This window comes from Pleurodeles waltl, chromosome 5, assembly GCF_031143425.1.
Source record: "Pleurodeles waltl isolate 20211129_DDA chromosome 5, aPleWal1.hap1.20221129, whole genome shotgun sequence".
NCBI lineage: Eukaryota > Metazoa > Chordata > Amphibia > Caudata > Salamandridae > Pleurodeles > Pleurodeles waltl.
In genome coordinates, this window is record NC_090444.1 from 1713235972 (window position 1) to 1713262263 (window position 26292).

The window sequence follows — 26292 nt, forward strand, 5'->3', positions numbered from 1 at the left end:
CGTTGAGCTCTGCAGGGTCACCACCAAACCTTTTGCCTTCCCCCATGTAGGAGTCTGGCCTGGTTTGTAGTGGGTACCAGAGGTAATTACACCTTATAGCAGGTTCAGTTATCCCTTATTAGTGAAATGTAGTCACTGTCTAGGAGCCAGGCTCTCTAGGGGTAGCTGTAGCTGAGCAGCCAAGGCTTATCTAGGGGACATGCAAAGCTCCTGCAGTCTCACTATAGTCACATATTACTCACAAACATGAAAGAAAATACCCAGTGTTACAAAAATAAAGGTACTTTATTTTGGTGAAACCATTGCCAACAATACCTTAAGACTCTACTCTCTTAGAAGGTAAGTAAAATACACAATGTATACACTAGAATGCAGTAATAGCTGTAAAAACAGTTAGAAAACAGTGCAAATAGTGAAAATCACAATAGGTAGAAATGGGCTAAGGGGGAACACAAACCATATACTAAGACAGTGGAATTCAAAAGTCAGTGTCCCACCTAGGCAAGTGTAGTGTGTAGAGGGATGCTAGGAGTCTTAGAAAACATCAAAGCTAAGTAATATAAAAACCCTAGAGCCCAGGAAAGCAGGAGTAAATCACAGTAACTTTCCTAGAACACACAATAACATGAGAAAGAAGATTATGCAAGAACCAGAAGAGACTGCAAGACACCAATGATGGATTCCTGGACCAGAAGACGTGTGGAAGAAGGGAACCAAGTCCAAGAAGCCCCTGCTAACCCGGGTGAAGGTGCAAAAGAAGAACCACCGGTGAAGAAGAACAGTCAGTACTGCCCCCAGGAAGGTGGATGCGGGTTCCTGGTTGGTGCAGATGATGTCCCATGCCGGATGGATGATTGTAGTCTGGTTTGCGTTGCTGGATTCCGCCAACAGGCCTTGGCGCACGCAATGCTTGCGGTTGGAGGAAAATGGAGCTGCCCGGGACCAGGAGGGACCTGATGGCCTCTACCCAGGAGGGGGAGACAGAGAGGGCCCTCAGCAACTCAGAGAGCCTGCAGAGGACCAGGCAGCACCCAATGGATTACCGCAGTTGAAAGACCGCCACGTTGATTCGTGGGTCGTGATAGTGTGGGCGTATTCTTGTTGGCGTGGCGATGTCGGTTTTGTTATCACCAGTTTATCACTGACCTTTGGTGTGGCGGACTTGTGTTGGTGTCTGTATTGTGGCGGATTCCAGGTTGTGGGTCGTAATACCTGTAGCGGAATTCCCCGAAATATGCTTGGTAAATCGCACCCTGCTGCCCTGTCTTGCCCCAACACCCGATATCCTCACCCTGAATCCACCCTACCCCTTAAAACTGACCCATCCCCCCTGCCCTGAGCCCTACAACTGAGCCTGTACTGTCCTTAAAACTACCCTGACCCCCTCACCCTGAGCCCTAAAACTGATTACATCCTACCCTTAAAACCACCCCATCCCAATCCCCCTGCCCTGAGCCCTACTACTGACCCTCCCTGCCCTTAAAACTCCCCTTCCCCTCCTCCTGCCCAGAGGCCTAAAAACCTGCCTCTTCCTAAAAACAACCCTGACCCCAGCCCCCTGGCCCCAGCCTTGAAACAGACGCCCACCCCTGAAAATTGCCCCTTGCCCTGCCACCCAGAGCCCTAAATCCTCGCCCACGCCCTTAAAACTACCTGATCCCCTGCCCTGAGTGCGACAACACTTCCCTCTTTAAAAAAGGCTAACACAACCATTACACCTGCCATGAGCCCTAGAACTGCCCCACCCCTAAAAACAACCAACACCAAACCTGGCCCCAGCCCCACTTAACTCTCCCAATCCTTTCTGTTCCTAAAAACTACCCTGACCCCAGAACCCCCACCCTCAGCGCTAACACTGACCCCACTTCTGAAAACTGTCCCTTACCCCTTAAAACTACCTTGACCCCCCACCCTAAACCCTAAAGCCCTGTCCCCAGTCAAAAAAACTTCCCTGACCCCCCCCCATACTGACCACTGAAACCGCCACCCACCCCTAAAAACTACACACACACCCAAACCCGGCCCGTGCCCCACTTATCTCTCCTGATTCTTCCTCTTCTGTTCTTCTCTGCCCATCTGCAGAGCTAGACTGCAGACTATTCTCTGCTTTAACCACACATATGCATATATTTAGCCTTATTTATGGTTAAGGCAGAGAATGGAAGAGTTGTGGTTTAGGCAAGCGTTGTCACGCTTGTGGTAAAACGGCAGGCATGGTTTAGCGCATGTTCTTAAGGCCGTTTCCCAGCTCAAAGATAATATGAAAAGTATTTGTGCAACACTTCAAACAGTAATAAAGTGAAGACCCACCACAAAAAGGACCATACACCAGATTAGAAAAACATAGCACATTTTATTAAATTAAACAAAAATCCAAAGAGTAGAACTGAAGAGATACAATTTCACAGATTTAGGTAAAAAGAGTGCCAAAAAGTACAGAGTGGCAACTGAGGATATCTGCTCACGCCCGATCAGGACAAAGTCCAAGTTCAGATCAACGGGGATGAAGCACGGACCAGATAGAGGGATCCAGTTAGTCTCACTGAACAAGAGTGCTTTAAATCCTGGTTGCAGAGCACTGTAAGGTCCTGTGTCGAGTATGCGTCACACAGCCAAGTTGATGTGAGATCCAGGTCGGAGATGCATTACGCAGTCGGTCAAGAGAGCTGCATGGCTGCAATGTTAGGTCCTGCATTGTCTACGAGGAGCCGTCAATGAGGGAAGCTTGTGATGTGAAGTCCTGAGTCAAGGATGAGTCACACACTGCCTGGTTCCAAAGAGACTGCAGGGCTTGCAATATGAGTCCTACTTCGTCGTTGAAGCTGCTGTCAACAAGAGGCTTGTGATGTGAGATCCTACATTTGGGATATGTTTCCCAGCAGTGGTGCTAAAGAAGCTGCAAGGTCAATGCGTAGTCCTTGCACTGGAAGAGCTGTCGCAGCAGCAGCGATGAATCGGTTCTGCTCTGGGTTGTTCTGCACAGCAGAGGAAATTAACTACTGCAGGATCCACTGTCGGGCTGTCAGAGAACCTTCAGGCCCACTTCCAAGGGTCCAGGACTGGAATGGCACCACTGGCAGGGTAGAACACACAGTTTGCAGGGTCTAGGTGCTGGTTGTAAGAGACTAGCCCGTTGAGTCACTCTGGTGGTCCTGGATAAAGGTTACTAATCCAGTCCTTCTCACCCAGGCAGAAGAGCAGCAGGTCAGCACAGCAAGGCAGGCATTCCTTCAGGGAAGCAGTCTGGCAGAGTGGGAGCCCTTGAAGCAGCACAGCAGTCCATCTTGGCAGAGTCTTTCACATGTCCAAAAGTGTACTGAAGAGTTGTTGTCTGAGATGTGGTATTTTTTCCTGGTGCCTGCTTTGAAGTGGGAGCAGCTGCTAGAGGATTCCCTTTAGAGTGCACATATTTCCTGTTTCCCGTGCCCAGGCTCCAGACTAACTACATTGTATGTGAATATGCAGTCCCTTCTATAAAGGCAGGACACAACCTGTTCAGGTGTTAGTGTGGCTGTGCCTACTTCCGCCCTCCCATACTAGCAGTGGTGGCCCAACCAAGCACACCCAAGTTTTGTGTGAGGCTGTCTAGCAGGAATACACAAAGACCAACTACCAACTTCACCTAGTCATGTGACTCAGTGACAGGCTGCAAGCAATGAACGACTAAGGCAGGAAATTACCAACTTATTAAAAGTGGCATTTTCAAAATTGTATACTTTACACTAAAAGAGGATTTTTCACTACAATTCCAAAGGCACCAATCATGAACTGTTTACCTGTTCAGATTTGGAAGTTATCCCTATTAAATGTAATAAGGTAACTCCAATGTTAGCCTATGAGAGAGTCAGGCTTTGCAGTAATATAAAACAAATCTAAGAGTATTCACTACAAGGACATGTAAAACTTAGAATGACATGCCTAAAGTTTTAAATACATTGTACCCTGCCCTGTGGGCAGTTTACAGCCTACCCTAGGAGTGACTTATTGTAAAGAAATGGCTCCCTGTTGCAGTTACCCCCCACTTTTTGCCTGATACTGATGCTGACTTGACTGAGAAGTGTGCTGGGACCCTGCTAACCAGGCCCCAGCACCAGTGTTCTTTCACTTAAAATGTACCATTGTTTCCACAATTGGCACAACCCTGGCACCTAGGTAAGTCCCTTGTAACTGGTACCTCTGGTACCAAGGGCCCTGATGCCAGGGAAGATCTCTAAGGGCTGCAGCATGTCTTATGCCACCCTAGGGACCCCTCACTCAGCACAGACACACTGCTTGCCAGCTTGTGTGTGCTGATGGGAGAAAATGACTAAGTCGACATGGCACTCCCCTCAGGGTGCCATGCCAACCTCCCACTGGCTGTGGCATAGGTAAGTCACCCCTCTAGTAGGCCTTACAGCCCTAAGGCAGGGTGCACTATACCACAGGTGAGGGCATATGTGCATGAGCACTATGCCCCTACAGTGTCTAAGCAAAACCTTAGACATTGTAAGTGCAGGGTAGCCATAAGAGTATATGGGCTGGGAGTCTGTCAAAAACGAACTCCACAGCTCCATAATGGCTACACTGAATACTGGGAAGTTTAGTATCAAACTTCTCAGAATAATAAACCCACACTGATGCCAGTGTTGGATTTATTAAAAAATGCACACAGAGGGCATCTTAGAGATACCCCCTGTATTTTACCCAATTGTTCAGTGCAGGACTGACTGGTCTGTGCCAGCCTGCTGCTGAGAGACGAGTGTCTGACCTCATGCGGTGAGAGCCTTTGTGCTCTCTGAGGACAGAAACAAAGCCTGCTCTGGGTGGAGGTGCTTCACACCTCCCCCCTGCAGGAACTGTAACACCTAGCAGTGAGCTTCAAAGGCTCAAGCTTCGTGTTACAATGCCCCAGGGCACTCCAGCTAGTGGAGATGCCCGCCCCCTGGACCCAGCCCCCACTTTTGGCGGCAAGTCCAGGAGAGATAATGAGAAAAACAAGGAGGAGTCACTGGCCAGTCAGGACAGCCCCTAAGGTGTCCTGAGCTGAGGTGACTCTGACTTTTAGAAATCCTCCATCTTGCAGATGGAGGATTCCCCCAATAGGATTAGGGATGTGACCCCCTCCCCTTGGGAGGAGGCACAAAGAGGGTGTACTCACCCTCAGGGCTAGTAGCCATTGGCTACTAACCCCCCAGACCTAAACACGCCCTTAAATTTAGTATTTAAGGGCTCTCCCTGAACCTAGAAACTAGATTCCTGCAACAACAAGAAGAAGGACTGCCTAGCTGAAAACCCCTGCAGAGGAAGACCAGAAGACAACAACTGCCTTGGCTCCAGAAACTCACCGGCCTGTCTCCTGCCTTCCAAAGAACTCTGCTCCAGCGACGCCTTCCAAAGGGACCAGCGACCTCTGAATCCTCTGAGGACTGCCCTGCTTCGACGACGACAAGAAACTCCCGAGGACAGCGGACCTGCTCCAAAAAGACTGCAACTTTATCCAAAGGAGCAGCTTTAAAGAACCCTGCAATCTCCCCGCAAGAAGCGTGAGACTTGCAACGCTGCACCCGGCGACCCCGACTCGGCTGGTGGAGAACCAACACCTCAGGGAGGACCCCCGGACTACTCTACGACTGTGAGTACCAAAACCTGTCCCCCCTGAGCCCCCACAGCGCCGCCTGCAGAGGGAATCCCGAGGCTTCCCCTGACCGCGACTCTTTGAAACCTAAGTCCCGACGCCTGGAAAAGACCCTGCACCCGCAGCCCCCAGGACCTGAAGGACCGGACTTTCACTGCAGAAGTGACCCCCAGGAGTCCCTCTCCCTTGCCCAAGTGGAGGTTTCCCCGAGGAAGCCCCCCCTTGCCTGCCTGCAGCGCTGAAGAGATCCCTTGATCTCTCATTGACTTCCATTGCGAACCCAACGCTTGTTCTAACACTGCACCCGGCCGCCCCCGCGCCGCTGAGGGTGAAATTTTTGTGTGGGCTTGTGTCCCCCCCGGTGCCCTACAAAACCCCCCTGGTCTGCCCTCCGAAGACGCGGGTACTTACCTGCTGGCAGACTGGAACCGGGGCACCCCCTTCTCTCCATTGAAGCCTATGCGTTTTGGGCACCACTTTGAACTCTGCACCTGACCGGCCCTGAGCTGCTGGTGTGGTAACTTTGGGGTTGCTCTGAACCCCCAACGGTGGGCTACCTTGGACCAAGAACTGAACCCTGTAAGTGTCTTACTTACCTGGTAAAACTAACAAAAACTTACCTCCCCCAGGAACTGTGAAAATTGCACTGTGTCCACTTTTAAAATAGCTATTTGTGAATAACTTGAAAAGTATACATGCAATTGAAATGATTCAAAGTTCCTAATGTACTTACCTGCAATACCTTTTAAACAAGATATTACATGTTAAATTTGAACCTGTGGTTCTTAAAATAAACTAAGAAAAGATATTTTTCTATACAAAACCTATTGGCTGGATTTGTCTCTGAGTGTGTGTACCTCATTTATTGTCTATGTGTATGTACAACAAATGCTTAACACTACTCCTTTGATAAGCCTACTGCTCGACCACACTACCACAAAATAGAGCATTAGTATTATCTCTTTTTACCACTATTTTACCTCTAAGGGGAACCCTTGGACTCTGTGCATGCTATTCCTTACTTTGAAATAGCACATACAGAGCCAACTTCCTACATTGGTGGCAGCGGTGGGATACAAGACTTTGCATTTGCTGGACTACTCAGCCAATACCTGATCACACGACAAATTCCAAAATTGTCATTAGAAATTGATTTTTGCAATTTGAAAAGTTTTCTAAATTCTTAAAAGTCCTGCTAGGGCCTTGTGTTAGTCCCTGTTAGCATTTTCTTTTAGAGTTTAAAAGTTTGGTAAAAGTTTGAATTAGATTCTAGAACTAGTTTTAGTTTCTTAAAAAGTATTCCAACTTTTAGAAGCATAATGTCTAATACAGATGTGAATGTGGTGGAACTCGACACCACACCTTACCTCCATCTACAGATGAGAGAGCTAAGGTCACTCTGTAAACTAAAGAAAATAGCAATGGGCTCCAGACCTTCCAAACTACAGCTCCAGGAGCTGTTGGCAGAGTTTGAAAGAGCCAACCCCTCTGAGGATGGCAACACAGAGGATGATGATAGTGACTTGGAGGGTGATTCCCCCCCACCAGTCCTATCTAGGGAGAACAGGGCTTCTCAAGCCCTGACTCCACAAATAATAGTCAGAGAGGCTGGTTCCCTCACAGGAGGGACCAACAACTCTGAAATCACTGAGGATAACTCCAGTGAAGAGGACATCCAGTTAGCCAGGATGGCCAAAAGATTGGCTTTGGAAAGACAGATCCTAGCCATAGAAAGGGAAAGACAAGAGATGGGCCTAGGACCCATCAATGGTGGCAGCAACATAAATAGGGTCAGAGATTCTCCTGACATGTTGAAAATCCCCAAAGGGATTGTAACTAAATATGAAGATGGTGATGACATCACCAAATGGTTCACAGCTTTTGAGAGGGCTTGTGAAACCAGAAAAGTGAACAAATCTCACTGGGGTGCTCTCCTTTGGGAAATGTTCACAGGAAAGTGTAGGGATAGACTCCTCACACTCTCTAAAAAAGATGCAGAATCTTATGACCTCATGAAGGGTACCCTGATTGAGGGCTTTGGATTCTCCACTGAGGAGTATAGAATTAGATTCAGGGGGGCTCAAAAATCCTCGAGCCAGACCTGGGTTGATTTTGTAGACTACTCAGTGAAAACACTGGATGGTTGGGTAACTGGAAATGAAGTGTATGACTATGTTGGGCTTTATAATTTGTTTATGAAAGAACACATTTTAAGTAACTGCTTCAATGAAAAGTTGCATCAGTATCTGGTAGACCTAGGTCCAATTTCTCCCCAAGAATTGGGAAAGAAGGCAGACCACTGGGTCAAGACTAGGGTAACCAAAACTTCCACTGGGGGTGACCAAAAGAAAGGGGTTACAAAGCCTCCCCAGGAGAAAGTGGGTGACACTAGAAACAAAGAAAAAGAGTCCCCTGTAGGCCCCCAAAAACCAGACCAGGTGGGTGGGCCCAGAGACACAACCCAAAACAAAGGTGGGTACCAGGGTAAGAGCTGGGATGCCACTAAGGCATGGTGCCATAACTGTAAACAGACAGGGCACCACACCAAGGACACTTCTTGTCCCAAAAACAAACCCCCCAGCAAAATCCCAGGGGTGACCAGTGTAGCCATTGGGGATGACTCCTCAGATGAGGAGGTCTTCATAGCCTTCAACTGGAAAAAGGGCCCAACAGGTGAGTTGGAGATTCCAGAGGGAAGTAGACACTTCCACCACCTACTGGTGAATGGAATCCCAGCCACTGCCCTGAGAGACACTTGTGCCAGTCACACTATTGTGCATGACAGGTTGGTGTTCTCAAACCAGTACATCCCAGGTGAGATAGCCAGAGTAAGAGTTAGCCCAGACAGGGTCACTGATAGGCCTGTGGCTTTTGTGCCCATAGAAGTGGGTGGGACTTTTAGCTGGAGAAGGGTGGTAGTCAGTACAGACCTCCCCCTTGATTGTCTCCTTGGAAATGACTACCCAGAGGTTAGTCAGAGCCCAAGAGAGGAACTGGTCCAGTGCCAGTCCTCTCCCAAGGATTCTGGAGTGCCTGCCTCTGCAGTAAATGCAAGTAGGCCCCAGAAGAAAAAGAAAAGGAAACAGAGTAGGAAAGGTGGACAACCTTTAGCCAAGGTTCCAGCAAGCCAAGGAGATTCTGCTCCAGTAGGGGAGAACTCCAAAAGTGGCTCTGATAAAGTCCAACCTGACCCACAAGAAGTCCTGGCTAGTCAGGCAACTGTTAAGCCTGAGTGGGTGGCTCCTCAGCTAACAGAAGAAAGAGTGGAAGAAGGGTATTTACTACAAGATGTGGTAACCCCCCACTCTAATACAGCAGACAGGCACCCTGAACCCAAAGAAGCCTGTAACTTAGCCCCTTCCCTTGTAGGTGAAGAGCTAAAGGTGGGGTTCTGGGCACTGATAGCTGTCAGTGGCCTCTGCTGGGTGTTAGCCTTTATGGCTGCACTATCCTTGGCATGGTGGTCTGACCCCATGCCAAATATCAAGTTAGGCCCCCTGACCCTGTTGGTCATGGTGGGGTTACTCCAGCTCTGGGTAACCTCTTTGGGTAAGCTAGGGGTGACCCTGGCTAAGATAAGATTAGCAGAGGTGGATACCTCTAACCCCAAAATAGAGAGAATGGGTGAAGACATAAAAAGCACAGACAAGAGGCAGTTCAGACTAGGTCCTATCACTGTGGAAGTGGGTCAGTTCCCCAGAGGGAATGACCTGAACAGGAGGATGTAAGGCAGAGTAGGCCCTGCAACAAACCAGCCTATTTCCTCTACTCTTCCTCGCCTGACAGACTAGGAAGACTCTCCCAGCTTTGGCTGAGTCTCCTGGCCTGTGGGCTGGGGGGGGGCTTGTGTAAAGAAATGGCTCCCTGTTGCAGTTACCCCCCACTTTTTGCCTGATACTGATGCTGACTTGACTGAGAAGTGTGCTGGGACCCTGCTAACCAGGCCCCAGCACCAGTGTTCTTTCACCTAAAATGTACCATTGTTTCCACAATTGGCAAAACCCTGGCACCTAGGTAAGTCCCTTGTAACTGGTACCTCTGGTACCAAGGGCCCTGATGCCAGGGAAGATCTCTAAGGGCTGCAGCATGTCTTATGCCACCCTAGGGACCCCTCACTCAGCACAGACACACTGCTTGCCAGCTTGTGTGTGCTGATGGGAGAAAATGACTAAGTCGACATGGCACTCCCCTCAGGGTGCCATGCCAACCTCCCACCGGCTGTGGCATAGGTAAGTCACCCCTCTAGTAGGCCTTACAGCCCTAAGGCAGGGTGCACTATACCACAGGTGAGGGCATATGTGCATGAGCACTATGCCCCTACAGTGTCTAAGCAAAACCTTAGACATTGTAAGTGCAGGGTAGCCATAAGAGTATATGGGCTGGGAGTCTGTCAAAAACGAACTCCACAGCTCCATAATGGCTACACTGAATACTGGGAAGTTTAGTATCAAACTTCTCAGAATAATAAACCCACACTGATGCCAGTGTTGGATTTATTAAAAAATGCACACAGAGGGCATCTTAGAGATACCCCCTGTATTTTACCCAATTGTTCAGTGCAGGACTGACTGGTCTGTGCCAGCCTGCTGCTGAGAGACGAGTGTCTGACCTCATGCGGTGAGAGCCTTTGTGCTCTCTGAGGACAGAAACAAAGCCTGCTCTGGGTGGAGGTGCTTCACACCTCCCCCCTGCAGGAACTGTAACACCTAGCAGTGAGCTTCAAAGGCTCAAGCTTCGTGTTACAATGCCCCAGGGCACTCCAGCTAGTGGAGATGCCCGCCCCCTGGACCCAGCCCCCACTTTTGGCGGCAAGTCCAGGAGAGATAATGAGAAAAACAAGGAGGAGTCACTGGCCAGTCAGGACAGCCCCTAAGGTGTCCTGAGCTGAGGTGACTCTGACTTTTAGAAATCCTCCATCTTGCAGATGGAGGATTCCCCCAATAGGATTAGGGATGTGACCCCCTCCCCTTGGGAGGAGGCACAAAGAGGGTGTACTCACCCTCAGGGCTAGTAGCCATTGGCTACTAACCCCCCAGACCTAAACACGCCCTTAAATTTAGTATTTAGGGCTCTCCCTGAACCTAGAAACTAGATTCCTGCAACAACAAGAAGAAGAACTGCCTAGCTGAAAACCCCTGCAGAGGAAGACCAGAAGACAACAACTGCCTTGGCTCCAGAAACTCACCGGCCTGTCTCCTGCCTTCCAAAGAACTCTGCTCCAGCGACGCCTTCCAAAGGGACCAGCGACCTCTGAATCCTCTGAGGACTGCCCTGCTTCGACGACGACAAGAAACTCCCGAGGACAGCGGACCTGCTCCAAAAAGACTGCAACTTTATCCAAAGGAGCAGCTTTAAAGAACCCTGCAATCTCCCCGCAAGAAGCGTGAGACTTGCAACGCTGCACCCGGCGACCCCGACTCGGCTGGTGGAGAACCAACACCTCAGGGAGGACCCCCGGACTACTCTACGACTGTGAGTACCAAAACCTGTCTCCCCTGAGCCCCCACAGCGCCGCCTGCAGAGGGAATCCCGAGGCTTCCCCTGACCGCGACTCTTTGAAACCTAAGTCCCGACGCCTGGAAAAGACCCTGCACCCGCAGCCCCCAGGACCTGAAGGACCGGACTTTCACTGCAGAAGTGACCCCCAGGAGTCCCTCTCCCTTGCCCAAGTGGAGGTTTCCCCGAGGAAGCCCCCCCTTGCCTGCCTGCAGCGCTGAAGAGATCCCTTGATCTCTCATTGACTTCCATTGCGAACCCGACGCTTGTTCTAACACTGCACCCGGCCGCCCCCGCGCCGCTGAGGGTGAAATTTCTGTGTGGGCTTGTGTCCCCCCCGGTGCCCTACAAAACCCCCCTGGTCTGCCCTCCGAAGACGCGGGTACTTACCTGCTGGCAGACTGGAACCGGGGCACCCCCTTCTCTCCATTGAAGCCTATGCGTTTTGGGCACCACTTTGAACTCTGCACCAGACCGGCCCTGAGCTGCTTGTGTGGTAACTTTGGGGTTGCTCTGAACCCCCAACGGTGGGCTACCTTGGACCAAGAACTGAACCCTGTAAGTGTCTTACTTACCTGGTAAAACTAACAAAAACTTACCTCCCCCAGGAACTGTGAAAATTGCATTGTCCACTTTTAAAATAGCTATTTGTGAATAACTTGAAAAGTATACATGCAATTGAAATGATTCAAAGTTCCTAATGTACTTTCCTGCAATACCTTTCAAACAAGATATTACATGTTAAATTTGAACCTGTGGTTCTTAAAATAAACTAAGAAAATATATTTTTCTATACAAAACCTATTGGCTGGATTTGTCTCTGAGTGTGTGTACCTCATTTATTGTCTATGTGTATGTACAACAAATGCTTAACACTACTCCTTTGATAAGCCTACTGCTCGACCACACTACCACAAAATAGAGCATTAGTAATATCTCTTTTTACCACTATTTTACCTCTAAGGGGAACCCTTGGACTCTGTGCATGCTATTCCTTACTTTGAAATAGCACATACAGAGCCAACTTCCTACACTTATGTTTAACAAAAATGATGGTTTGGGGCTGGCAAAACAGTGAGAGGATGAGATTGGGTTTTAAAACTGCACACACAGGCTGTAATGGCAGGTTTGAGACATGTTTAAAGGGCTTCTCAAGTGGGTGGCACTGTTGTAAAGTACAACAAGGCTCACACTAGGTCTCCATTTTAAACTATTTTTATTAACTTGGCATCTTTTCCTAATGGTGACTTTTTTTTACATGCTTTGCTCTTACACGATAATGTACTTAGAAATTATTCAGCATGAATTTATTTTTTAATGAGTATATTAGTAAGTTGTTTGTACACTCTGTCCAAAGCTAGTAACATTGAACCCTTGCCCTTGCATTTGTTTGTCTGGTTGGAGACAGTTCTAAAGCTCCGGACTAACCATCGCATCAGCTGTGCACCTTTGACACAGTGCGATTGAAACAGTGCTTTGCTTATATAAGCTGCCTTTGAGCCACTCTGACAAAGAAGCACTTTGGCTGGGATGATCCTGAAACGCGGTGCACTGTGGCTGAGATGGCACCCTGCTGACTCTAACCTTTATCCTGCAAAGGATGATAGCCTGCTCTATACCGGAGCAACTTCCTGACACATCAAACACAGGTATAGGGGTTAGACTGTCTAAGGGATCTGTCAGAGTGTACTCCCACTAAACTCTCAATAGTATAGGTAGTTGGAAATAGGATTATAAGTATAATTATATCCACATAGTAATGTCATAATGGTTGAACTGTTCATCATCTTCACCATTTTTGTACTGCTGGTTAACATGCTTTGTTTTAACTGCCTGATACTTGCAGCATATGTTTTCTATACAAGAATGCGACTGTTTCAATAAATGTTTGAAAAGCCAGATTTGTATCTTTCTTATGTTTCCCTTTAGGCATGTATAAGTAAACAACAAAAGGGTATACCTGTTTCCATGATTTCCTTTGGGGATAAGGGTGGTCATATTCGAGGTTGCAGATATCATCTGGTACTCTGGTAAGGATAGGGGTTCAGATGGGGCACTGTGACTTTTTTAGGACTTAAGCCAACATTGTCTGATGATATGTGTGGACTAAGTGCCTGATTTAGAGTTGCCGGATGAGGTTACTTAGTCACAAATATTACAGATATCCTGTCTGCCATAATATGACTCCATTATATCCTATGGAAATCGTAATACGATGGACGGGATAACCGTAATGTTTGTGACGGAGTAACCCGTCCATCCCAACCCATCCCTTAGTCTCCATACTCTGACATTTATGTTGTCCACTTAACTCGTAGGACCCATATAACAGCACAATCAGTGCTGCAGGCCCACTAGTACCATTACATTTAAAGGCCCTGGGCACATGCAGTATCACTTCACTGGAGGACTTACAAGTAAATTAAATATGCCAAATGGGACAAAACCAATGTTCCCATGTTTTAAGGAGTGAGCACGCTCACTCTAGCACTGGTTAGAAGTGGTAGAGTGCACAGAGTCCTAAGACCACAAAAACAAGATAAAAAAATGGAGGAGTAAGGCAAAAAGTTTAGAGGAAGACCACGCTAAGGCTGACGAGTCGAACATATGGGATTTGCAAATTTCAGAAAAGTATTGTTTTCGAGCTCCAATGGATGAAAATCATACTGCCTTAGTCCCCGAAGGGGCACTCCTGTGCAATTCTTAGTTTGATATTTTAGTAAGCTAGAAATGCCTTTTTTGCAGTTGTGTACAGAAGGCAGGAAATGTAACTGTCTTTGCTACCTTCCAGTTTGGATCCGCACACATCATCTTACCTTGCTTGTATGGTTGTATCATGCAGGCCGGAAAAAGGCAAATTTCCTTCTTTGCTTTGTTGGAGTGAACAGAAACAAAAAAGAGGGGAAAATCGAACATGACAATCGAGAATACATTCGTTAGAACTCTCTTTCAATCAGTTTAGTTCATGTTAGCAAACCATTATCCATGTGTTCAATGTAACGTATGTGTGTCACAGAAAAGCACTGCCACACGCTACAGCACCCCACGATTGCAGTGAAATCTCCACAGGGAGCTCGAGGGATGACACATTTTGGTACTGATAGTCAATCGCTGCATTGGGGGTACAGTGTTGTACCTGCACATATTGGTGGAAATTTAGCTGATGATATTAGACATTGCCATAACGGTACTTGCATATTAACGACTTTGATTCCGAAGGTACAAACCACTAATTTTGACGGAAAACTCACTGAGTTGCTGCTGTTGAACGAACGTCTAAATACAGTTAAATTTCCTCTAGTGTGGTAAAAGAGGTTCACTATTTACTGGAAGCGCAAAGGGTATACCCAATGATGGAACTCAACATGCAGCCAGTGTAGATTCTCTCTTTCCTATTTTCATATAAGGTAACAATGTTATAGAAAAAAGATACACATGAAAAAGCCTTATGACGTCTTCTCAATATATAACAATGTATCTTCAAATTAAATAGATTTTTAGTTTGAAGCCTTTGAAAAATATAACCCCTGATTCCATCCCTTTTATGTTGTTTCAGGCACATACACCTGCACAGTGTCTCAAAGAATAACAAACAGCAGCAGTAGCGCTACCATTACAATTTTGCCATTGCCTTCAGCATCACAACTTACAACAAATATTGTGGAAGGAATATACACTTGCCCATCAACCGTGAGCCTACGATGCAGTACAACAGACTCAAACAAATACCGTTTTCAGTTTAAAGTACAAGGCTCATCAACACCAAGTAAGTGCAACATATTGATAAGATGTTCCTTTATAGAACTATGCACAGCTTTGTGTTTGTATGCAGCACAAACAACCTCACGGTTTTAGAATATACTTGGGTTCAGTGCTGGTTTTTTAATTTTCACTTTTGGAGGGAAGACACGTTTTGCTCTACATTAATGACAAACATCAACAATGCTCTTTGGAAAACGCTGTTACAATTTCGAATTATAACCATACCCTTCTGTAATATGGATAACATGATTTGCCAACATGTTAAAAGTATTTTAATAATGATAGTTACGCCATGTCATGAGATGTTCAATGTGCCTACCCATCTGGAACTCTCTTTTTATATGCCTTTTGGGTGGACATCTTATTTAAGGGCTCTTTAATCAAATTAAAAGAATGCAAAGATACCACATTTGAAGGTTGTACATAATGTGGTTGAATACAATTTAGCGACATGTGAGGAAAGACTGTTGTGAATGGTTTAGAGTGGACGGTGTACTTATTTAATGCAAAATAAAACTGCAAAAATATTAACATTTGAACCAAGATATCATTAATACTATGAAAATATCTTGAAGTCAATTTTCAGTTATCCATCTAACTCTCCAGCACATCTTCTATCTAGTGATCATTGCATAGGCGGGGAGATGAATGCAGGTAGTAGAAATAGGTCATATTAACCCACAACCTCAAAAGTCACAGATTGCCTAGTCCATTCCGATCTAAACTTCACTCTCCTACCTCAACTCTGTCAATGTCTTAACAAAAGCAGCCTTGACATTTAGGAAAGAGACCAAATACTTTCTAAATTTTACTATGTAGGAAAGGTCTATAACCTCTTCCTGTAGTTTTAGTGACATAAATACCCTGACCACCAGTAAATGTTACATGGGGGAGTGGTTTAGTATCAACTGTGTTGTTTGGGGTACTCTGCGGCGAGCCTCAAAATTACTGATTTTCTATTTATGTTTTCAGTTGACACATCAATCTGAGTCCCCAGTTATTAATTTTATTTTTTCAGTTTTATATAGTGCTAACTGTGCCCAAGGGCAAAGCAGCATTTCACATGAGCGCCCTGTGAGAAAGGGCCTCTTTTTGCATTGTTAGCCCCTGACATTTTGTCTGGAAAATAATGTGGTTTCAAAACTTCAGGTGCCCTGGGTCCCTGCTAGCCAGGTTCCCATGGCAAGATCTCTTCCCCAAAAACTATACTATATAACGGCACTCCAGCTACCCTTGTATGTCATCAGTAAATGGCACCGCTGGTACACAGGCATGGGTACTGAAGTGAGTCCCCCAGACCTGCAACACCAATTGTGCCACTCTGAGAACCAGGCTCAAGGGGGCAACAATGGTGCCATACCCTTAACAAACCTCCTGTAGTAACCAATGAGACCTAACAAGGCTCTCACCTCTGTCTAGGTTTTGGAGGGGTTCGCAAGCCAGAATGGTATAAATTTTGGATTGCAGGGGTGCCACATGGCCACTCCCCACCTGGTGTCACAGGTAAACCACAGATCCCTATGACAGGTTCGGACCCCAAGAATCTCTGAACTCACCAAAGACACCCCTGCCAGGACCCTTCGAACCCTCAAGACTCCTGCACACCTGGACCCCTCCTCACGATGGACGTGATCCACTTAACCATATGCAATAACCACTCTGAGGCCCCTACCGACCCCTTCCCCCACTACATCTTCAACAAGGACAGCACCTTGATCGCACCTGAGCTCTGCAAGACCATCAGCTGCTCCCTAGAGTCAGCAACCTATCCAGAAGACTGGAAGTGTGCCGCAATCCGACCACTTCTGAATAAACCCACAGCCTACCCAACGGATCTCAAGAACTACTACCACATTTCGCTGCTGCCCTTTCCAGCTAGGGTCACTGAGAAAGCAATCAACACTCAGCTACGCAAACACATAGAGGACAATAACATCCTGGACGCCTCCCAACCAGTCATGGCACCCTCATCTACAGGCCACCCAGACCCTGACCCCAGTTCTGCAAAGACATCGTCGACCTCGTCTCCCACCAAGTGCTCACCTACTCGGACTACATTCTACTTGGCGACCTCAACTTCCACCTTGGTAACCATGATGACCCCAACACCTCATACCTCCTGGACAACCTCACAACTCTTGGCCTCAAACAACTCGTCAACGTTCCCACCAACAGAGCCTGAAACATTCACAACCCCGTTTTCTCAGCAGGGGAAAACATCACCTCCTCCCACACCTCCGAACACCATTGGACTGAACACATGTTCATCCACTTTACCTACACAAACAACACCGCATGCCACTACACCCCTGTCCCTCCGGCAGATGCTGGAGCAAAGTCACAGAAGCACAACTCACCAGCGCTCTCAACCACTCCCTCCCACCGGAAGGAACAGACGCAAATGAAACCGCAAGCAACCTACACTGCTGGCTATCAAACTGTGCCGACAACATAGCCCCCCTAAAGAAAACAGCAGGAAATTGCCAGAGCAAAACACCCAAGTTTATGACAGACCTACAAGAATCCAAGCGCTCCTACAGATGACTGGAATGTAAATGGAGGATGATCAGCAAATCAACCGAAGACCGCATAGCATACAAAATGCAGTCATCACGCTCCACCAGAACATCAGAGCCGCCAAAAAAGCTGCCTTTCAAGCATGCCTCAACACCAGCACTCACAACAGCAAAGAGTTCTTAGCCATCGTCAAAGAGTTCACGAACCTCGGACAGACACCTCTTCCATCCCTCCCTCCCAAGACCTCTGCAACGACCTTGCCACCTTCTTTCACCATAAGATCTATGAAGGCTTCAGGAACCAAATCCTGCCAGCAACCCTCACCACCACGAACCTACCACCGCACCAGATACTAAACTCCTGGACCCCCGTCACCATAGAGGACACCCAAAGACTGATGAACTCCATTCACTCGGGAGCACCCTCGGATCCATGCTGTCATCACATCCTCAACCTGGCCAGTGCCTGTAGGAGGCTGGCCTGGTTTGTAGTGGGTACCTTGGGTACTTACACCTTACACCAGGTCCAGTTTTCCCTTATTAGTGAAATGTAGTAGTGTTCTAGCAGCTTAGGATGCTAGAGGTAGCTATAGCAGAGCAGCTTAGGCTGAACTAGGAGACATCCAAAGCTCCTGGAATACCACTTATAGTCATACAGTACTTATACACAAGTAAAGACAATACTCAGTGCTACCAAAAATAAAGGTAGTTGATTTGGGTGTCACAGTACCAACAATACTTAGAGGCAATGCTCCTTCTGGAGGTAAGTATTATACACAATATATACACTAGACACCAATATGAGGTAAGTAATTAGATATAGGATAGTGCAAACAATAGGAAATGCTATAGAATGCAATGGGAGAAAATAGGTCTAGGGGCAGCCTAAACCATATACTAAGAAAGTGGAATGCAAATCAAGAATTGCCCCCTAGACAAGTGTAGTGTGTGCAGAATCACTGGGAGAGGTAAGTAAATTACCTCACCCCAGAGACCAGAAAAGCAGGAGTAAAGTACTGTAAGTTTCCTCAGGACACACTGCACCTCGTGATTGGAATTATTGCAAGAACCAACCAAGTCTGCAAACAACAAATTATGGATTCCTGGACCTGAAGACCTGCAAAGGAAGGAGACCAAGTCGTGAAGTCAAAAGATGTTCCAGGAAGGAGCCCCTGCCAACCCAGAAGGCGGTGCAAAAGAAGAGTCCCCGGTTGGACAAAGACTGCAGAAATGCACCTAAGGAAGATTCCAGCGGGTTCCTACATGAGGCAAAGGATGTCCCATGTTGTGAAGTTGGATGCAGGTGAGTTTTGGTGCTGGATTCCTCCAACAAGCCTTGGTTCCGGCAAAGTCGTGTTTTTCCTAAACTAGGTGCTATCTGGACCCCAGGAGGGACCTGGGGCTTCAACTCTGTATGAGGAGGAGGAGTAGGCTCTCAGCACTTCAGAGAGCCCTCAGAGCACCACATAGCACCCACAGGAGTCCCAGGACACAGGGACAAAGGAGGTGCAAAATTCAGTTGGAGCAGCACTACAAAGGAAGGTCCCACTCTACAACTACTACAACATCACTCATACATGCACATATAGCTCAATTAAATACATGCTTACCGGCCATAATTAAAGGAGGAACTACATCCACTGGGGAATTCCAGCGCAATTCATTGGGATATCTACAGTAAAGTTTCCAACAGTGAAAATGTTTTTATGTTAAGAGAAGTTAGAACAACGTAAGAGATTGGTCTTAAAAAACTAGAAAGCTGTAAATACTGTGAATTTCTAAAACATAGTCAAACATATACCTTTTGATGGAACACATACATGTTGAAAAAAGGAGATAACAAAATGACTTGTAGTCAAACTATGCTTATAGTAAATCCATGCATCAGTTCATTAGGGTTCTGATACATATATGGGAATCACAGAAAAAAGATGTGATAGATAACTAGCATCTTTTTGTAAATACTGACCTCGTCGGAATGACAAAGATGAAGCAAAAAGGGTTAGAGACCAACCTGCTTGTTAATGAGGGCTCAGCAAAAGGAATCTTGCTCTCGCAACGAAAAGATCACCAACGCATATTCAGGTCACGTTTCCTTAACAGTGAAAAAAACACGCAGGCCAAACCCCGTTTAAAGGAGTTGGGCTGGATTGTAAGTAACCAATGCGGCATAGCATCCAGGACTTCCTGGTTACACTCATGACATCTAATTAACGAAATAGAAAACGGACACAGGAGACATTCTCTGAAAAGGGAAGACAGGCACAAACAACATTATCTGCAACCGCAGGCCTGCAAACATCGACAATGGGAATATCAAGCCGCATCCCTAGACAGTGAAATCAAATGGAAACCTTTGTAGCCAATATCGAAGGAGAATGCGACATATCGTTACTTATCTGCAATGCTAATACAAAATAAGAATTAAAAATAAAAAATAAAAAGCACAGAATTGAGCACTAATGAAACAAAAAATTATATTGTAACAAAAACAAAAAGGCCAACTTTTCAAGCGATAGATCGTTATGTCTAGAAACCAACATAGAGAAAAACACAAGCACCAGATGCTGGTAATGTTTGTTAGCATAATTCAAAAACAGTCTGTTGGACCAAAAAGTATCCTCACAAGGATAAAAAGAAAACAAAACAGAAAAATACCATTCCAATGAGATAGATTGACATTCAAGTGGAATGGTTCATCAAAACGAACAAAGTGTAACTGAAATTAATTGACAAACCATCTCAATACATTAAAGTCATCTTTGTTGGGATGAGATATTCATCCAGGGTATCTCATCGTTCAATCCTGTAATATGGGTGCCCAACCTAAATACCCAACGTTGTTCGACTTCAAATAAAGACTTGTTTGATGATTTCAGGGTCTGTAGTACAATCCACCACATATCATCTGGTGTACTTTGTACCTCATAATAGTGAATACTCAATTTAGTGGTCATTCGGCCACATCTTATATTGCTTCGATGTCCATTGATGCGGATTCTAACTGGTCTAGATGTCATGCCTATATAATGTAAGTCACACAGGCAGCTAATCATACAGATACAGTTCCGGGTATTACAGTTCGTATGACCTGATAAATGCCAAGGGCCAATAGGGTCAAGATTAATGGTACTCATCCATCTTGTAAGGGAGCACACACTACAATTGCCACATGGAAAATGTCCCTTAATAGGAGTGAGACCACATAGTGTGTTTTGGTCTGATGCGGTATTATACTTCAAAGGTCTGGTGTTCACAATCATATCCTTTATATTGGAAGATCTCTTAAAAGCAAATAAAGGTCTTGAAATGGTCACACCTCCACTGGTAAGGATGGACCATCATTTGTTGATGCGTTAGAGACAGAAGTAAAGGTAGTGACACATGTCAAACAAGGTGAAGCTTCTTTTTGTATCGAAGTCAACAAGGAATCCCGATTGTTATTGCAAGCCCTTTTACGGGCAGATTTGATGATCCTCAGGGGATAATGTCTCTCATAAAGTTTGTTGGCTAAATCATCAGCTTGGATTTCAAATGACAAAACTTCACTACAGTTACGACGTAGTCGCAAAAATTGGCCGTATGGCAGATTATCTCTAAGGGCTCTTGGATGAAAACTATCATAAAGCAAAAAACTGTTACGATCAGTAATTTTATGATGTGTACATGTATGAAGCTTGCCCTTGTCAATAGTGATGGTAAGATCCAAGAAGGTGATATTTGTCAAGGAAACTGTTGAGGTAAACTTCAAAAAGGGATCTAAAGTGTTAATCCAACTGACAAAGGGTTCAACAGCCTAAAAATCTCCCTGCCAAACGATAAGAATATCATCTATGTATCGTCGCCAAAGTCTGATGTTTTCAAAAAAAGGGTTAGACGTATTAAGAATGAAACATTGCTCAAATGATATGCATACAGACAGGCTAAACTAGGGGCAAAGGTACTGCCCATAGAAGTCCCTCGAATCTGATGGTATAGCTGATCTTCAAATTGGAAAAAATTCTCAGTCATCTCAGTCAGAGCCAATGAGGGACATTGCATAATGAAATGGACAGGGGTGGTTGTATCCGGTGGTTTGTTCAATAGAGCTGTCTCTATCACCCTCAGTGTGGCCTCTTGTGGAAATAGAGTGATTCCACATCGAGAGTGATAAGGGTTTGTACAGAGTCAGTATTGTTGATTGATTGAACTAAATTAAGGACATTTTGTGTCCTTTAAAAAAGTAGAAGACTCTCTGACAAATGGTTGTAAGAAATAGTCACAAAAAGTAGAACATGGTTTGAATACTTATACTATCCCTGACACTATAGGGCGTCCAGGTGGAGGGGTAATGCCCTTATGGATCTTAGGTAAACAGTAAAAATAAGGGATACGAGGATTATTAGTGTTCAGAAAATCGGCCTCTTTCTGGGATATCCAGGAATTCGAAACAGCTTCGTGTATAAGAGATCTGTAGTTCTCGGCTAGCTATCACAGCTTAGGCATTATTAAAAATATTTTTTCACTCTATACTACTAATTTTTTAATCAACATTTTGTTAAAGTTTTTTTGTTCTGGAGAAAGATTATTTATGTCCTGATGAAGTGCCAGTGGATCCTTTTTGGACATATGAAGAGGCGCGAAACATGTTGACTGTTTGTAGGAGTCTAAGTCATTGTATTTGACTTCTAGAGTGAGAAAAGTGTGGGACCATGAATTCCTTTTCACTTTGCTACTGTTTTTAATCTTCACCGGGTCGTTGCTCATTCATTAAAATATATATCTACTGAGGAGGCACCCGAGCCAATTTTAATTGTTATTTCTTTATCACTCCAGCCGTCTCTTGGTAACCTAAGATGTTTTGGTAATAAGATACCTTCTTGACGCAGGATCCCGTCAGACATTGCAATATCAGCCTGACGTAGAGCATGGCCCGATGATGATGCATGAGGGCTTGCACTTCTTTACAAGTTTATGTCGGTGTTGAGAGGTTAGAGTACCCTCCACTTTTCTGGAACAGTGCACTCATTATTTTTTCATGATACTTTGGGAGATTGTGCACTGGACCATATAAGTTCCTAGTCCCTTTTTTTGTGTTACACAAGACCCTAAATAGCCCTGAGAGGGGGATTGGCTACCTTATCAGGTAAGGACCTATCAGGAGGGGTCTCTGACATCACCTGCTGGCACTGCCCAATCAGAGCCCTCCAGAGTGCCCCCACACCTTGCAAAGCAAGATGGCTGAAGTCTGGGACACACTGGAGGAGCTCTGGGCACCACCCCTAGGGTGGTGATGGACAGGGGAGTGGTCACTCCCCTTTCCTTTGTCAATTTTCACACCAGAGCAGGGGACAAGGGGTCCCTGAACCAGTGTAGACTGGCTTATGCAAGGAGGGCACAATCTGTGCCCTTCAAAGCATTTCCAGAGGTAGGGGGAGGCTACCCCTCCTCAGCCTGTAACTCCTATTTACAAAGGGAGAGGGTGTAATACCCTGCTCCGAAAGGAAATGCTTTGTTCTGCCTTCCTAGGACTGAGCTGTTCAGACCCCAGAAGGGCAGAAAGGATTTCCTCTGAGAGAGGGTGTTACACCCTCTCCCTTTGGAAATAGGTGTTAAGGACCTGAGAGGAGTAGCCTCTCCTGACCTCTGGGAATGCTTCGAAGGGCACAGATGGTGCCCTCCTTCCATAAACCAGTCTACACCGGTTCAGGAATCCCCCAGCTCCTGCTCTGGTGCGAAACTGGACAAAGGAAAGGGGAGTGACCACTCCCCTGTCCATCACAACCCCAGGGGTGGTGCCCAGAGCTCCTCCAGTGTGTCCCAGACCTCTGCCATCTTGAATGCAGAGGTGTGAGGGCACAAAGGAGGCCTCTGAGTGGCCAGTGCCAGCAGGTGACGTCAGAGACCCCCGATAGGTGCTTACCTGGTAAGGTAGCCAATCCTCCTCTGAAGGCTATTTAGGGTCTCTCCTGTGGGTTTCTCTTTGGATAACGAATGCAAGAGCTCACCAGAGTTCTTCTGCATCTCTCTCTTTGACTTCTGTCAAGGATCGACCGCTGAATGCTCCAGGATGCCTGCAAAACCGCAACAAAGTAGCAAGACGACTACAAGCAACATTGTAGCGCCTAACCTTGCCGACTTTCTCGACTGTTTCCTGGTGGTGCATGCTCTGAGGGCTGTCTGCCTTCACCCTGTACTGGAAGCCAAGAAGAAATCTCCAGTGGGTTGACGGAATCTTCCCCCTGCTAACGCAGGCACCAAACTTCTGCATCACCGGTCCTCTGGGTCCCCTCTTATCTTGACGAGCGCGGTCCCTGGAACACAGGAGCTGGATCCAAGTGGCCCCGACAGTCCAGTGGTACTTCTGTCCAAATTTGGTGAAGGTAAGTCCTTGCCTCCCCACGCCAGACAGTAATCCTGTGTACTGTGTGATCTGCAGCTTCTAGGGCTTCTGTGCACTTTTGTGAGGAATCCTTTGTGCACAGCATAGCCCAGGTCCCAGGCACTCCGTCCTGCATTGCTCAACTCGCTGACTTGACCACAAGCTTCGTGGGACCCTCTTTTGTAGTGTTGAGACAACCGCTGTGCTCAGATATCTTGAATGCCTGTTCAGGTGCTTCTGCAGGTGCTGCCTGCTTCTGCATGGCACTCTGTGCTGCTGAGCACCCCCTCTGTCTCCTCCTCCACGGGGCAACCTCCTGGTCCTTCCTGGGCCTGGGCAGCACCCATTTTCTTCACCACGACTCTTGCAGGTAGTAAGGCTTGTTTGTGGTCTCTCTGCATCGAAACAACTCTGCATCCTCCACCACACCGTGGGACATCTTCTTTGCAAAGGAGAAGTTCCTGGCATCTTCCATTGTTGTAGAATCCTCAGCTTCTTCCACCAGGACGCAGCCATTTTGCACCTTCATCCGGGGTTTAGTGGGCTCCTGTCCCCCGGACACTTTCGTGACTCTTGGACTTGGTCCCCTTCATTTATAGCTCCTCAAGTCCAGGAATCTGTCTTTAGTGCTTTGCAGTCAATTGTTACCTTTGCAGAATCTCCTATCACGACTTTAGTGTGTTTCTGGGGAAGTAGGGTAACTTTACTCCTACTTTTCAGGGTCTTGGGGTGGGGTATCATGGACACCCTTAGTGTTTTCTTACACTCACAGCGACCCTTTACACACTAAACTAGGCCTGGGGTCCATTCGTGGTTCGCATTCCACTTTTAGAGTATATGGTTTGTGTTGCCCCTAGGTCTATTGCATCCTATTGTATTCTACAGTGTTTGCACTACTTTTCTAACTGTTTACTTACCTGATTTTGGTTTGTGTGTATATTTTGTGTATTTTACTTACATCCTGAGGGAGTATTTCCTCTGAGATATTTCTGACGCATTGTCACTAAAATAAAGTACCTTTATTTTTAGTAACTCTAAGTATTGTGATTCTTATGATATAGTGCTGTATGACATAAGTGGTATAGTAGGAGCTTTGCATGTATCCTAGTTCAGCCTAAGCTGCTCTGCTATAGCTACCTCTATCAGCCTAAGATGCTAGAACACTACTAATCTACTAGTAAGTGATAACTGGACCTGGCACAAGGTACCCACTATAAGCCAGGCCAGCCTCCTACAATGTCTATATGGCCCCACTCGCCAAGATAACCAAACAACATGAGCTAAACATAGTCTCCTACGCCAATGACATCCAACTGATCCTCTCCCTGTCCGAGGACTTTGCCCAAGCCAAGAGGAATTTCCACAATGGGATGTATGGAGGCCAGCTGTCTCAAGCTCAACTCACCGCAAGACTTGTCCTAAACATTCCCTGTCGAGAGCAGATCACATAACACCTGAAAAACCTCCACTCGCTCACTGTCGAGAAGAGGATTAACTTCAAACTCCTTGTGAACGCCTATAGAGCCCTCCACGACAGCGGACCCAGCTACTTCAACCACCGCATCACCTCATGCTCCCCTTTCAGACCTATCCGCTCATCCCAGCAGTCATTTGCCAACCTACCCGGCATAAAGAAGTCCCCGGCTGGAGGAAGATCTTTCACATACCTGACAACAAAAGGTTGGAATGCCTTGCCTCTTCATTTCAGATAGTCGCCATTGTTGTCTCGGTTCAGGAAGGACCTCAAGAGCTGGCTCTTTAACTGATATCTGAGGACACACCCCTCAGCTCCTTGAGACCCTATGGGTGAGTAGTACGCTTTAAAAGACTTGATTGATTGATTAATTGATTGATTGATCCCTGCCCTATTTGGAACTTACTGGCCTTAATAGTGAGGCTTGCCTTTTGCAGGGCCTTAAACATCTTACAGAGGTGCTGTAGGTGTTCCTCCCAGCTGGAGCTGAACACTGTAATGTCATCCAGGTAGGCGGTGCTGAAATCCTCCAGCCGAGCTAAAACCTGGTTGACCAACCTCTGAAAGGTGGCAGGGGCATTTTTCAACCCAAAGGGCATAAGCTGGAACTGGTAATGCTACTCTGGTGTTAATAATGCTGACCTCTCTTTAGCCCCCTCGGTCAAGGCAATCTGCCAGTACCCAGACATTAAGTCAAACGTGCTGAGGAAATTGGGAGCTCCTAGCCGATCTATGAGCTCATCAGCTCTGGGGATGGGGTGTGCGTCAGTCTTAATGACAATGTTGACTCCACGGTAGTCCAAACAGAACCTCAGTTCAGGGGTGGCACTGGGGGCAGCAGCCTTTGGAACCAAGAACATTAGGTTGGCCCAGGGACTGCTGGAGAACTTAATCACTCTTAACACTAGCATTTTGGTAACCTCATCCTTGATGCTGGGTCTGACCTTGTCAGTCATCCTGTAAATTTTGTGTTTCACAGGTGGACTGTCCCCAGTGTCCACATCATGGGTACAGAAATGAGTGACTCCTGGGGTTAAGGAAAACAGAGAGGCAGAAGTCCCAGCAAATG

General features: G+C 46.5%; 1 protein-coding gene across 1 annotated transcript in view; it reads left to right on the top strand.

The window, feature by feature from the left end:
- LOC138296694 (adhesion G protein-coupled receptor F5-like) overlaps positions 1-26292 on the top strand; it is a 1174222-nt gene that overhangs the window by 740291 nt on the left and 407639 nt on the right. The window contains exon 13 of the mRNA XM_069236066.1: positions 14667-14876. Coding sequence (XP_069092167.1) covers positions 14667-14876 — 210 coding nt within the window. The remainder of the gene's footprint in view (positions 1-14666; positions 14877-26292) is intronic.